This window comes from Leptodactylus fuscus, chromosome 1 (genome assembly GCF_031893055.1).
Source record: "Leptodactylus fuscus isolate aLepFus1 chromosome 1, aLepFus1.hap2, whole genome shotgun sequence".
NCBI lineage: Eukaryota > Metazoa > Chordata > Amphibia > Anura > Leptodactylidae > Leptodactylus > Leptodactylus fuscus.
In genome coordinates, this window is record NC_134265.1 from 32,668,589 (window position 1) to 32,683,838 (window position 15,250).

Genomic DNA, 15,250 nt, shown 5'->3' on the forward strand with positions numbered 1-15,250 from the left:
GAGCTATCGTTTTTATTTGCTCCATGATGGGTTACACCTGACTTTTTGATTAAATTTTTTTGAGGGGAGATAAACTTTTATTTTTATGTGACCAAGGGAAGTTGGTGATTTGAATTTTGTTGTATTGCTTTTACTTTTAATTTTAGTCCCTCTAAGGGGTTGCTCATGCAATATAAGGCTCTGTATTTTGTACATATACCTCACTTTTATTACACTCCGCCTGTGACAGGGTGTAATCAAAGATCTGTGTTGACAGGCCTGGGGGCCTTTAGTAGGCTCACAACTGGTATGGAATTTGATTTTTACACCCCATTGACATTGTGAGGGGGTAGTGATCATATCCAATATAGCAGTGTCCATGTGACACAACGACAAAGAGAAAAACGAGACCATAATCAAATAGTGGATTGCTGGCCCACCATTAAACTTCTTGGTCAACTCCATTGGCCTTCCACCCGTGATGAGGTGCCACTCAGGGCAACTATTGATACACACAGATCTGCATTGTAACTGTGTACCCAGGTTGACTGATTTATTTTTTAACCAGATCCTTATCTCCCCCAATATCTGCTATCAGGGCAGACTCAGGAGACCCCCATACACACTAGATTGTTGGCCGGTGCTACCTAAAATGTTGTCTGTGTTCATTTTGCATGTAATATATGGTCTGTTTCCCATCTTTATTTTACTAGGTTCTTCGAGCTCTGAAATGTTCCTTACAGCCCACTGTGAAGAATGTCTCACTGACTTGGTCTCTTCCTTCTGGTATGGAAGCCATTCTCCTGTCTAAAGTCCCCACTGCCATCTTCCAGGGTCAAAAGTCCATTGTCTATGCTCAACTGAAAGGAAAGGTAGGTAATATAGGGACAGATTTGTTATCCCATGTATTTTAATTTTCTGTCTTACAAGGCAAAAAGTTGCTAATTTTGCAGTTTTCTATTACATACATTGCTCATCACCATCTTTAACATGAAATCTCTGAAGACTCGAGAAGCGTATTTTATCTTACGCAAAATGGCCAGTTCAGGAGTATAGCTATGCCCATCTAGAAAGAACCCAGTAAGCATCTTATTCATACCTTAGATAGGTTAAACCTATTAAAATCTGCAAATTCCCAGAAGCATTTGGCTATGTTCATGTTTTATAGTGTAACACTAGTAAGGGCATGTTCACGCATAATCCGACTCAAAAAACGACTCCCAAGTCTCCAATTCATTTTAATGGCAGTCAGTAGCAGAATTTTTGTCTCTAGTGGAAACCAAGAGACAAAGAAACGTCAGGACCTCTCCACTGGTGGAATCCACCTCTTGCAAAGGCCATTGGTATAAATTGGAGGCTAGCGTATTTTTCTGCCTCCCATTCATCCGCCTGCAAAAAAACTCTTTGTGAATTTACCCTAAATCTTACTCTTCTATATCTCAGGTGGAGGCTGACGCGGAGGGTGAGGTTTGCCTGCAGTACAACTTTAAGGATGAACTTTTGAAGAACGCCATTACTTTCCCTCTTAAAGTTGAGAAATCTGAAAGGTAATTTAAGGAGAATTCACAGAGAAATAGAAAAACACAAATACTGAAGTGATACGAAGAATTAATGTGAACACAAACAACCTGACAGATGTAAAAACACGAAGGGAAATGTTTCGGTAGGAACCTATGGAGCCTTTCTAGTTTAGCTGTCCCCCATTTGCCATTCCAGGCTAGCTGTGCAGGCAGTTCTCCCCAAAGACAGAATCCCGGATTTTTTGATATAGGTGAATCTTTTTATTAATGTTTTGACCTTTTTATCTATGGAATAATTAATAATACATAGCATATAACTTTTTAATGTTGCTTCTTGATAAGGATATGCAAACTGATTAGTTTAGAACCAGATTCGACCCAAAATTTTCAAAAAATTTAGCATTTTCCTGACTCGAAACTTGTAGGGTTTTGTCACCCACAAAGCACTACTATACTGTAACCCCCACCACCCTATTCCTCAGTGTGCAAACATTTATACTCACCTTGCTTCACCTCTCCTGGGTGTCCGGTGGCTCCTCTGCGTTCTCCTCAGACCTCTTCCAGTCTCTGGCTTATGTCCCACATCCTGGGGTCATGTGAGGTATGGCAAGTGTCATAAAGACCTGAAGAGTACGCAAGGGAACCACTGGATACCATAAAGAAAGGAGAGGCAAGGTGAGTATGTTTGTTATTTTTTCTCACCCCCCTGGGCTTCCACGTATTATAGTATGGGGTCTGTTGATACCCCAGAATATTATAGCACTTCCAGTTTCAATCCGAACAAGTTCGGTCCGAAACTAGCCAAGGGGTCGAAAAGCACGAATAGTCACAAAATTAATCTTCTGAGGTTTGCTCATCTCTTCCTTTACTTCATGGTCTTGAACATGATTCTTCCCGAAACCATGAAACCACTGTAAACCATGTTGACGACAAACCAAAGTGCACCTCTATCCATCTACTAACTTCCTTTCTTCTTTCAGACCCACCATCCATAGACTGGCGGCCAAGTCTCTGATCTCTGAGATGGAAAGTGGAAAGGACTCAAAGTCTGAGGAAGTGAAGAAGAAGATCCTGGAGACCAGTCTACAGTCTCGAGTCATCTCCTCACTCACTGCCTTTGTCGCTGTGAATAAGGACACCAAGACTCCAGTGGAAGGTCCTCCGATACGAAGAGACATCCCTGCCCCAAGTACTGAACTCTATATTTTCTTGCTTGTATCGGGATGTGTAGTAATGCTGTTACATTATATAAAATACCAAGTATGTTGTACATGTAAAAGGCATCAATGTCCTTATAATGGAACCTGCCATATCAATGCTTATGTTACATAACTGGCCATATTAGTGCTACCATTATAGAATTGGCCATATCAGGTTTTTTTCACCCTTTCCCACACTGTGACGTACACTTACATTTGGGTGGAAAGAGAACATGAAATAATTTACGTTTCTGGAACAGTGATGGCATGGGCTCTAGAACTGGGTAAGGCCATGCTTTGTTACACTATTATTCTTTTATTTCTGCAGGTTTTATGTACATGTCACATCCTGGTCATGGACCAATAGCTATGGCATGTTGTGCTGCGCCCCAGCCAAGAATGATGCGTAAGTAGTGCCACTAGCTTGAGCTTTTTGAGTGTGATAATTCTCGTCTCAGCTTGCTAGATTGTCCGCTACCGATGATGTCCATCTCATTTATCTTTGGTATGGCACCATGCTGTACGGCATCGATGAGATGTTTAGTGGTGGTCGTTGTTCAGCCTTCTACATCAAGGAGCTATAGCTCTGTTCCCGTTATCAACATATCCAAAGCCAGGACGTAGCTAATATGGTACTTGTGGCAAACCATTCTGTCTCGACCAATCCACCATAGAGTGGCCGTGGGTGTTGAGGACATCCATAGCTGTCCAATAAATAATACAGTTTTTATGGAAATGTGTGTAATACAAGTGTATAGGATTTAGAAAAATTCTAAGCACACGCTGAGTAGAGATGGGTGAACCTCACAATATTTATTCTGAAAATATTAGCAAGGTTGACCTGCAAGTTTCATATCAGAAGTACCAAAATTATACTCCAGGGTCTCTACTAGAGATGAGCGAACAGTAAAATGTTCGATATTCGTTTCGAGTAGCCGCTCAAGATTCTACTACTCGAATCGAATATCGAATCCTATTGTAGTCTATGGGGGGAAAATGCTTGTTTCAGGGGTAGGCAACATTCAATCAAATTATACTTACCAAGTCTACGAGTGAGGGTCGGGCTGGATCCTCCGAGCAGTCTTCTCCGTGCAGCGTCCCCGCAGCATCTTCCGGTTCTGAATTCACTCTGCCAGGCATCTGGCCTGGGCAGAGCTGACTGCACATGCTCGCACTACAAGAAAATGGCCGCTTACAGTCGGCTCTGCCCAGGCCCGATGTGTGGCAGAGTGAATTCAGAGCCGGAAGACACCGCGGGGAACCTGCACGGAGAAGACTTCCAAAGGTAGGCGAAGAACCAGCGTTGATTGGCCGACTGTATAGCATTCGGCCAATCAACGCTGGTTCTGCATCGAACTTTTCCATTCGAATAGTGAGTGGTACTTGATCGAGTACGAGTATTTCGAATACCGTAGTATGCGATCGAATACCTACTCGATTGAATACTACTCGTTCATCTCTAGTCTCTACAGACCCCAGAGGATACTAACCCGGAGGCTCAGGAGAGGTGTGGAAAAATAATACTCCTACTCACTTTCTCGTACCTCTCCTGAACATCCTGTGTTCTTTCCGGTCCCTCCCCCCCCCCAGTCTCCTCTATATTATAATTTTTTCTCAACTCTCTTGGGCCTCCAATTATTATATTCTGAGGTCTGAAGAGGTAGCAGTTGCTACCAGGTCCTGGAGGCCGAGAGGACCCGAAGGCCTCTCTACAGCATAACTCACCAGTATTATACATAACATGTTATAGACTTCGCATCAGGGCCCAAGAGCTTCCAGTTGCACCTCTAATTCCCCCCCTATTGTAACGGAACATAATATGGACATGGATGTGTGATATGTTGAGTGATGTTCTTTGGTTTTTCCTTCACAGGTTCAGCTCATGCTCCTCGTGCAGGTAAGGTTATGTATACTTTCTTCACCTTCTCCTTTTACCTCAATCTTCTTTGTGAATTTAGTATACTGTAATGGAAGGGCCACATGGGCTGCAGAATTTTTTGCATTCATTAGTATATAATCCGTATATATCCAACTACTGGAACTCCACAGATCCTAAAAAGGAACAGTCTCTGAAATACCGTATTTAGAATCCCTTCATAAACTAGTAGTTGTCGCCTTGTCTAATATAATCAGGCCAAACCAATACGGTTTCTTTAAAGCGTACATCCCGTTCTAAACCAAGTTGAATCTTTAAATAGTATGCGTTCATAGAAAAAAGTTGGTAATATATCTATAGTAAAGAAATAAGTTTTTGTCTACTTTTCAGGCAGTTGCTTTCTATACATTGTATATGAAGAGACATTCAGATAACTGCTGCAGTCATTCACTTTTGTAGATAAGAGGCTACCGCTGAACAGAATAAATTATCCAGCCTATAGGAGAATCCTGCTCAGCCCCTCCCTGCTCCATAGAGCTGTATGTGTGAGGCTGAATACAGACAATCTACATATAATGTAAAGAAGAAGTTAGATTGAAGAGAAGGAGAGCAGCCTAATAAGATCTCCTTTATAAGACATGTTTCAAGCTTCCCATAGTCAAATGCATTATTCATTTATGAAAAGTTATTTATAGGTGGAGGTACACGTTAAAGAGGACCTTTCACGTTCTTGGACACCTGCGGTGTAATACACCGCTACAAAGGCGACAGTGTGCTGAATTCAGCGCACCATTGGCTTTCCTGTTAAGTGAAGAGCTATCAGTGCCATTACTGTAGATCAGGGATGCTCACATTTTGTCAGCATGTGAGCTACTTCTTTAAATAACCAAGCCCTAAGATCGACTACCCACTTCTTGTGGGCGGGGCCGGGGTGGGCCTGGGGCGGGGCTGGGCGCGGGGGCGGGCGGATCGTGAGAGGTGGCCGCCCAGGCATCCCAGCTGTCTGCTTCTTCACAGCGCAGGCTGAGAGTTATCTCTGGACACTGGAAGGCTGGGGCTGCGGCAGCCCCGCCTGTCAGTGTCCATAGATGATTCTCAGCCTGCGCTGTGAAGAAGCAGCAGCCCGGCCCCCTCCATCCCTGAGAGCGGCCTGCAAGTGCTTGTTCACAGCGCAGGCCGAGAGTCATCTACGGACACTGGCAGGTGGGGATGCCGCAGCCCCAGCCTTCCAGTGTCCAGAGATAACTCTCAGCCTGCGCTGTGAAGAAGCAGACAGCGGGGATCCCTAGCTGCATCCTGCGATCGACCTATACGTCCATTGCGATCGACCGGTAGATCGCGATCGACATATTGGGCACCCCTGCTGTAGATCTTTAGTGCCTGAAGGGCGTTTCTGACAATCTGTGAAGAACGCCCCTCCTGACCGTAGAGTCCATAGCTTTGTACTGTCAGAGGAGGCGTTCCTTACTGCCCAGTGATGACGCTGAGTGGTGAGGAACGCCCCACCCCCTTCCTCCTGACAGTACCCGCCCATAGACTAGTACTGGGGTGGCATTCCGAACTGCTCAGCGTCATCACTGGACTTTACTGTCAGGAGGGACGTTCTTCACAGACTGTCAGAAACGTCCTTCTGACACTGAAGAGCTACGGTACCCGGCACTGATAGCTCTTTAGCTGAGGGGCACATAACAGGAAAGCTTCCTATACAGATTGTTTATTTAGACTTCAGTAAATCGACATGTCAACAGATGTAAATATGTAAATGTGGCTTTAAAAATGTTGAATATATATATCCTATTAATATTACCGTATTTTACGGACTATAAGGCGCACTGGACTATAAGCCGCATTGCCCATGAGCGCCTTATAGTCCGTCTCGGTTCATATATAAGGCGCACCGGACTATAAGCCGCAGTCCGGTGTGCATTATATGTTGTTGAAAGCGGCGGCAGGCAGACCTTGCCAGCGGCCGCTTAACCCCCCGCGTGCCAGCCGCTTCTATTGGAAGCGCTCGGCAGGCGAGGAGGGGCTCTATCAGCAAAATCATGCTGATAGAGCCCAACCGTAAAAGTTAGATTAAACTACTACCCCCCCCCCGTTTTAAAATAAAAGCCTGAAACAGAATGTGAAACTTACCGAGCGGTGCAGGGTGGGCGGGCATTCAGGCCTCCTCTTCCTCCGATGTTCCGTCCTCCTCCTCCGCCGCTCACTAACTGATAATGGCCTGGGCGCATGCGCAGTAGCCGTAGTAGAAGCATTATGATATTGCGCATGCGCCCCGGCCATTATCAGCGAGCGCCGGAGGAGAAGGACGGAACATCGGAGGAAGAGGAGGCCTGAATGCCCGCCCGCCCGCCCTGCACCGCTCGGTAAGTTTCACGTTCTGCTTCAGGCCGGCGTGACAGCAGGGCTGCCGGACACTTCCCATTCATTTCTATGGGAGCCGGCATGCGAGCGCTCCCCATAGAAATGAATGGACTGCTTTTTTCCATTCATTTCTATGGGGAGCGCTCGCATGCCGGCTCCCATAGAAATGAATAGGAAGTGTCCGGCAGCCCTGCTGTAACGCCGGCGTGTACGGCTGTGATACACGCCAGCGTTCTGTAGTGTGAATGCACCCTTACGGTGCCTTTTATGTATGTATGGAAGCGGCACGCAGACTTTGCCGCCGCTTCCATCCATATGTAAGCCGCACCGGACTATAAGCCGCACTTACAATTTCTGAGGAAATCGTAGGTTTTTATGTGCGCCTTATAGTCCGGAAAATACGGTATAAAGGTGAAAGTTTGTGGGTTTGTGGGTTTGGATGTTCGGATGTTTGTTCCTCAATCACAGCCAAACGGCTGAATGGATTTTGGTGAAATTTCACACACACCTACATATTTCCCAGGAAGGTGCAATAGGCTACTTTAAATGTGGGTCACTCACCCCAAATCGCCACCGTCACCCTCCAAACATCCCTCCGGGCTCGGCTATAGAAGCTGGCATTCTGCCAGCGTTGGTCTGTCCACGCTCCTCCTATTGGTGCATGGCAGGCTGTGGGCGGGCTATAGAGCCAGGGCTGCGGCACCATAGGTTGGGGGCTGAATGTTGGCGTGCCGATTCACCAGGGACACACTGAACAACATGGCGGCTGCCCACAGGGTCCCGGAGCCGCAGCTATACCATGCTGCCTACACACATTGCGGAGGCTAAGGAGGCTAAGGAGGAGGCTGCTGCACCCCACTCAACACATACAGGTCAGTACAGCGGGGGGAGGGGGTGTCCCGGGGGTAGGGGGTGTCCAGGGGGGGAGGGGGTGTCCCCCAGTCGGTCTCCCCAGCTTCAGTCCCCCCCCCCCCCTACATTGGCCCCCTGTGTAGCAACGGAGGACAAAGACAAAGGTGAGTCGTACTACACAGGGGGCCAATGTAGGGGGGGGGGGACATGAAGCTGGGGGCAGAGATGGGGGGACATGAGACTGGGGGGCAGAGATGAGGGAAGAAACTGGGGGCAGAGATGGGGGGGGAAAGAAACTGGGGGCAGATGAAGTGAACTGGGGGCAGAGAAGGGGAGACATGAAGCTGGGGCAGAGATGGAGGGAGAAGAAACTGAGAGCAGAGATGGGGGTACAAGAAACTGGGGGCAGAGATGGGGGGGGACAAGATACTGGGGGCAGAGATGGGGGGACAAGATAATGGGGGCAGAGATGGGGGGAAGAAACTGGGGGCCGGAGAGGGGGGGACATGAGACTGGGGGGCAGAGATGGAGGGACAAGATAATGGGGGCAGAGATGGGGGGACATGAGACTGGGGGCAGAGATGGAGGGACAAGATACTGGGGGCAGAGATGGGGGGACATGAGACTGGGGGCAGAGATGGAGGGACAAGAAACTGGGGGCAGAGATGGGGGGACAAGATACTGGGGGCAGAGATGGGGGGAAGAAACTGGGGACAGAGATGGGGGGACAAGATACTGGGGGCAGAGATGGGGGGAAGAAACTGGGGGCCGGAGAGGGGGGGACATGAGACTGGGGGGCAGAGATGGAGGAACAAGATACTGGGGGCAGAGATGGGGGGTCATGAGACTGGGGGCAGAGATGGGGGGACAAGATACTGGGGGCAGAGATGGAGGGACAAGATACTGGGGGCAGAGATGGAGGGACAAGAAACTGGGGGCAGAGATGGGGGGAAGAAACTGGGGGCCGGAGAGGGGGGGACATGAGACTGGGGGTCAGAGATGGGGCCAGATGAAGTGGACTGGGGGCAGAGAAGGGGGGACATGAAGCTGGGGGCAGAGATAGGGAGAGAACAAACTGGGGGCAGAGATGGCGGGGAACAAGATACTGGGGGCACAGATAGGGGGACAAGAAATATAAGCGGCTCGGCGCCACCGCCAAACCGCAGATGAAGTTGCGGGTAACTGCTAGTGTATATGTATATATATATGTATGTATATATATATATATATAATTTTTTTTTTTTTTTAATGGCCTTAAGTCTATCCTTAAAGGGATTGTCCAAGTAAAACAGCTTTTACCATCGAGGCCAGGGAAGGTGAAAACAAAATAAATAAATAAATAAATTGGTCTCCTTTGCCCAGCGCTCTGTTCAGTCCCATGGTGCCCTGGGGCTTGTTCCTGTGGAAGTCCTTGCTGCACGTGACCCCTCTAATACTCCATGACAGATATACATTTTACAGGCTAGATACAAAAAGGTTAACTTCATACATAAAAATTTAGAACTGATCATATGTAGCCACAGGCAATATGCACAATTACATCCTGTCATTTATAGGGGACATCTCCTCTATATCAATTTTTTTTTTTTAAGCCAGAAAGCGACCACACCCTTATAGCGTTACATCTCTAATTCGTAATTTTTTTTTTTCTACTTAACAGCTCTCAAGAAATCCCAAAAAAGTGCACCGATGGGTACGTAAAATCATTTCTTTTCCCATAGCTGCCATTTTTTTATTTTCATTTTTCACTCCCTCCCCGAATTTTTTTTATTTATTTTTAATTTTTTTCATTCAGAGGCCTATGAGCGATTAATTTTTGCCTCACAAATTGTATTTTTGTAATGGTACCATTTATTATGGCGCACAATGTACTGGGAAGCTGGGAAAAAATTCTGAATGGGGTGGAATTGTAGACAAACTGTGTTTTGTACAACTCTTCCCGGACTTTGTTTTTATGGTGTTCACTGTGCAGCCAAACTGACAACTCACCTGTATCCTATGGGTCAGTAGGATTCCAGGGATATCAAATTTTATATAGTTTTTTTCTTTTTCTTTTTTCTGTTTTAACCCCTTAAAAAAATCAAAAACATTGCAAAAAATAAAAATAAAAAATTCTTGCAAAAAAGGCATCTGGTTTTGAAGGTCCAGATGTATTTTTCAGATGTCTAATATCCATGGGATTGAATTCATTTACTGAAATTTTTATGTGAGGCAAAACAGCATAAAAAAGTGGTTTGACTTTTTTAATTTTTTTTTTTTTACATTTTTTTCCCCATTTTTAATGATTATATTTCTGAATAATTTATCACCTTAATGTGCTCTGTGATGGTTGACTCTCTTTGATGCTAAGTACTAGCGAACTTGGCTCCAGATGTGAATTTTCACATTACAATGCAATGCAAATGTGCAGAAATTATGCCATGTTTTCTACAAAAAAAAAAAAAAAAATTCCGCACATTGGTACAGTGTTTACTACTGTGGATTTCTAGCAGATAGGCTATGGGTTTTCAAGTGGACCTGCCCAGGTTCAAACTGGCCCAGAGATGAATAAGTAAAACCCTGCTGGGCCCCTGAGCCAAAGTGGGGCCCCAGCTCACCCTCATAGGCTCAGTACACTATCTATACTTCATACATACTCCTTGTAAACCAGGCAATACACTAGTATAGTATAATGGGTAGATATTCTCAAAAACTACCACCCAGTTTTTGACAGAATCTCTATATATGGCATAGCAGGGTAGCAAGGATTGTGTGGACATTTATACATACCTCCCAACTTTTGAAGAACCGAAAGAGGGACAAAACGTGTGGCAAATTTAGCCCCGCCCACTTCTGTGTTGACTCCGCCCACTCATTAATTTTTCATGTGCCCGCACACAGTATAATCCTCCTACAGTCACCCGTAAATTATATGTCCCCCCTCTATCTCACCCCGTTTCATATACACCCTTCATCTGCCCCCAGATTCATGTCCCTCCATCTCTGCCCCCAGATTCATGTCCTCTCCATCTCTGCCCCCAGATTCATGTCCTCTCCATCTCTGCCCCCAGATTCATGTCCCCACATCTCTGCCCCCAGATTCATGTCCCCCATCTCTGCCCCCAGATTCATGTCCCCACATCTCTGCCCTGAGTTTCATGTCCACTCTATCTCTGCCCCCAGATTCATGTCCCTCCATCTCTGCCCCCAGATTCATGTCCCCACATCTCTGCCCCCAGTGTCATGCCGTCCTCTCCTTCATCTGCCCCCAGATTCACGTTCCACCTCCACATTAAACTTACCTTCTCCTCCGCTCCCTCGCCGCTGTCTGCCCGCCTCTCTCCCTGACACATGCGGCGTGCTCGCTTCGCCGCTGCGTCTCTCTCTCGCTGACACATGCGGCTGAAGCGAGGAGCTGACCTGTGTCAGCTCCTCGCTTCGCCGCTGCCGCCGGCTCCTGTCTTGTACATCGCGTCTACAAGACAGGAGCCGGCGGCAGCGGCGAAGCGAGGAGCTGACACAGGTCAGCTCCTCGCTTCAGCCGCATGTGTCAGCGAGAGAGAGACGCAGCGGCGAAGCGAGCAGCTTCAGCCGCATGTGTCAGGGAGAGAGGCGGGCAGCGGCGAAGCGAGGAGCTGACCTGTGTCAGCTCCTTGCTTCAGCCGCATATGTGTTCAACTCAGATTGGTGTCCTCTGGACGCCGATCTGAGTTGAAATAGGGACATACCTCCCTCCAACCGGGACCGCGGGACATGTCACCCAAATCGTGACTGTCCCGCGGAAATCGGGACGGTTGGGACGTATGTTTATATATATATAGTATATGAACTGATGTTTTCCAGCTTATCATTTGCTCTTCTTTCCACAGCACACGTACAGTTAGAAGGTAGGACTTTCTTTATTCTCCTAGTTTCCTTAACCCAAGTGTTTGGTAGCCTGAAATCCAGATTTATTAAAGCTCCGTTCCCAAGGAGTAATGTGCCGTGCATTCAGACACGTATACACGTGTCAGAGTGTGAGCGCTCAATAAAGATCCCATTCACTTCAATGGGTGCCGGCTCACACGCGCTACACATTAAAATCAATGGGTTAAAAAGCCTTCCATTGATTTCAATGTGTAGCGCCCGTAAGCCGGCACCCATTGAAGTGAATGGGATCTGTTTTGAGCGCTCACACTCTGACGCGTGTATACGTGTCTGAATGCGCGGTGCGTTACTCCACCTAGAAAAATGGTTTCCCAGCTTTCATATGTTGCCAAAATTGTACTGGCTAAAAGAATTAGAGAGATCACTAGTTAAATGCACAGTAAGGAAAGAACTTCTGCATATTAAGTTCAAATTCCTGACTGTGTATTTAACTAGTGATATCTCTGGTTCTGTTATAGCTCGTATTTCTATCTTGGTGGCATATGAAAGCTGAGAATCTGAGTATACCAATATTAGATTTGTCCAGGTGGTATAAAACCGGAGATACAGTCATATGAAGTAACCATCAATACAATACAAATGTGTACGGACTTTCATTAGTAACCGTTCAGTTAGATGTTTGCTATGGAGAATATTCCAGCCTGTTTTATAATATAAAGGAAGTTAGATAGGATAAGAAAGTATATAACGAAAATGGTCACCAAATACCTCCCCAACACACTAACTCAAAAACAAATTTCTAATGTAATACCTGTACTATTATCGTTTATACAGCTGACTTTGTGTATGCCGCCGCTCCCTCTCCACCTCCACCTCCACGCGTGACGATTCCCCCAGTTGTCAAGCTAATTTCTCTTCAAAATGCTGATGGTTCCTGGAATCTTAACTCCGAATTCTCCTCAATACTGGGACTATCTCAGCAGGACATCAGCAATAAGAATCCAGATAAGGTATGACCGATGTGCTCGGAGAATCTTAGCCTTGACGTCCTTACAACGCTTTGCTTAATTCTTTTTTTTTTTTTTGATGGCTGATCAAATGATTGGTCCAAAATACATCATGGTCAAATTGTGGTGGAAGAGATGACCAATGATATAATAATATTTCAATCGTTTAATATCCTAGTTGTACATGAAAAAGTTCTCCAATCTTCAAGCATACTTTCCAGGAGTATTGAGAGTTTGCATGAGACCCTTTTAGCGTGACCCTCCCCTTTATGGGTGTGGTGTGCTAACTTTTAAAGCATAGCATGCCCTTTATTCAGCATGTGCCTATGAGAGACTATAGAGACCACCCAGACCAGGAGATTTGCTCTTCCGGGAGTCCAGGAGGCCTTCCCGCTCTTCTGGAGCCTCCTAGATATCTCATCGGGGTTTGCAAGTATGGTTTGTATTCTTGTTAAATCTAACGCCCACAACGTGGACAATTCTATATATTATTACTACATATAGCACACATACATTATGGAGCCAAAAACCCTCACCAACCACATCAATAGCCACATATTGATTGTCCTAAATAGTGGCAGGTATGTGAAGACATTAAAGGGATTCTACCATTAAACTACTTTTTTTTTCTAATGAACACGTCGGAATAGCCTTAAGAAAGGCTATTCGTCTCCTACCTTTAGACGTGGTCTCCGCCGCGCTGTTCCGTAGAAATACCGGTTTTAACCGGTATGCAAATGAGCTCTCCGCAGCAATGAGGGCGGGCCCCAGCGCTGAAAGGCTGATGAGCGCGTCCCCATTGCTGCCCGGGAGCTCTTTCCTGCGCCGCCTCCTTGTTCTGCAGCAATTCCGCCTCTTCTGGCTTCTCTTGCTCTTGTAGTTTGATACAGGAGCATAGAGAGGCCACCCCAAAATGGCCGCCAGCCGGCTCCTGTATTGAACTGCAAGAGCGGCTACCCAAAAATGGCTGCTGGCCGGCTCCTGTATTGAACTGCAAGAGCGGCTACCCAAAAATGGCCGCCGGCTCATGTTTGTGTCCTCCAATCTAATGTCCATTTTGTACAATGTACTAATATACAGTATTTTATTCCAATTCATTTATTTCTCACTAGAATGTGGAGCCCTCAGTGTGGGCGACGGTCCTGGCAGTGATCTGGCTCCATGCTTCTTGTCTGGACCAGAGAGAGGAATGGGAATTACTGGAGGGAAAAGCCGTCTCCTGGCTTAAGACCAAAGCAGGTAATATCTCCGAGACCTGACAATGTCCTAATGATATTGTGTACAGATGTGAGAAGGCAATAAAGCAATGGAGATAGAAATACCAGTCCACATTCCATTTGGGACAAATATGGCTCCATAACACAATATTCTTATAGTCACAGCTATTGAGCTCCTCGCTGTGACCATTGACATATCTAATGCTATTGATGGTCCTAACCAGGGAACGTTTCCTATTTTCCCAGGTTCCTCCCTGGATCAGTTTGTCAGAGCTGGGAATGAGCTGCTGAAGTCCTCTGTGGACCCTAAAGTGTTTGGTCTGTGAGAAGAAGAATAAAGATGGCGGAGGCTTCTCATCCTGAACCCTGGGATGTTTCGGCCCTCCAGAATGTCGCTGCTTCTGTCTTTACTTTGGATAATATCATATCTGTGCCTTATTACTCTTCATATAGGACACATGCCTATGATGTCAGATACAGTCTTCTAGTTATATTCGTATAATACAGGGGCTTCCATATCCACATATCATTAAAATGTAAAGGGTGACTCCAGCAGAAATGTATTCTTACATCAGGATGGTTTCTTGGTTGCCTGTGTCTTCCACCTGGGCCAAGAGATCTCCATTATTATTGACTGGTCGTCTTCATATAGTGCAGATCGATCACCATCATCCACTGTGTATTATGGAGGGTTTCACCGATACAGATTATTGACCCTTTCTATGTTTCCATAAGTCAGTTTTAAGATTTTGATATATTCTAACCTTGAAAAATGATCTCGTCCTCATTGTTTCGCTCCACTATGTGTATCCTCATCATTAAACTGCAGTTATTGGTCAGATATTTGTGTCGTGCTCCTATGGTGGATACAGATAATCGTATCAATCACAAGGCGAACATGAAAAATGGGTCCAAATGCAAAATCTATTTTAACAGGGCAATGTACTAAAATGCCTGTCATATTCTGACAGACCTCCTATTAGGCCATGCCTTTGGACTTTACAGAAGGCAGGCCTGAGAGAACAATGGAAGCCCTATCTGCTTAAAAAGCCCATGGAAACCCCTGGACCCCATAGATTATAATGGGGCCTGCTGGGTTTCAGTATAAAGTTTCCCTGCACATGTCATTGGTATTATTACCAGGGTATAAGAGGTAGAAGTCTAGGGGTAGTATTATGTCCTCCTTATGTGATATACAATATAATGTCCCCCTTAGGGCACGTTCACATGGAGCAAGAGGGAGCGGATTTTGACACCGAATCCACCTCAAAATCCACCCCCTTACAATAGAGGTCTATGTAGACCGCTGTGTGTTCGCGCTTGCGCAAAAAAAAAGCGAGCTGCCCTTTCTTCAGGCGCATTCCGCAGCTGATTCGGCCGTGACGTC

General features: G+C 46.1%; 1 protein-coding gene across 4 annotated transcripts in view; it reads left to right on the forward strand.

Annotated features, from left to right (window-relative positions):
- Nucleotides 1–14,697, forward strand: part of LOC142198341 (von Willebrand factor A domain-containing protein 5A-like) — a 94,026-nt gene extending 79,329 nt beyond the window's left edge. For 3 of the 4 annotated variants that reach the window (XM_075269361.1, XM_075269370.1, XM_075269352.1), the window contains exons 12-21: nucleotides 693–851; nucleotides 1,423–1,526; nucleotides 2,480–2,688; nucleotides 3,027–3,104; nucleotides 4,572–4,595; nucleotides 9,454–9,486; nucleotides 11,642–11,659; nucleotides 12,474–12,649; nucleotides 13,759–13,885; nucleotides 14,110–14,697. In XM_075269361.1, coding sequence (XP_075125462.1) covers nucleotides 693–851; nucleotides 1,423–1,526; nucleotides 2,480–2,688; nucleotides 3,027–3,104; nucleotides 4,572–4,595; nucleotides 9,454–9,486; nucleotides 11,642–11,659; nucleotides 12,474–12,649; nucleotides 13,759–13,885; nucleotides 14,110–14,189 — 1,008 coding nt within the window. In that variant the 3' untranslated portion in view covers nucleotides 14,190–14,697. The remainder of the gene's footprint in view (nucleotides 1–692; nucleotides 852–1,422; nucleotides 1,527–2,479; nucleotides 2,689–3,026; nucleotides 3,105–4,571; nucleotides 4,596–9,453; nucleotides 9,487–11,641; nucleotides 11,660–12,473; nucleotides 12,650–13,758; nucleotides 13,886–14,109) is intronic. The other variant, XM_075269379.1, reaches the window with a different exon arrangement.
- The last annotated feature ends 553 nt before the right edge of the window (nucleotides 14,698–15,250 follow it).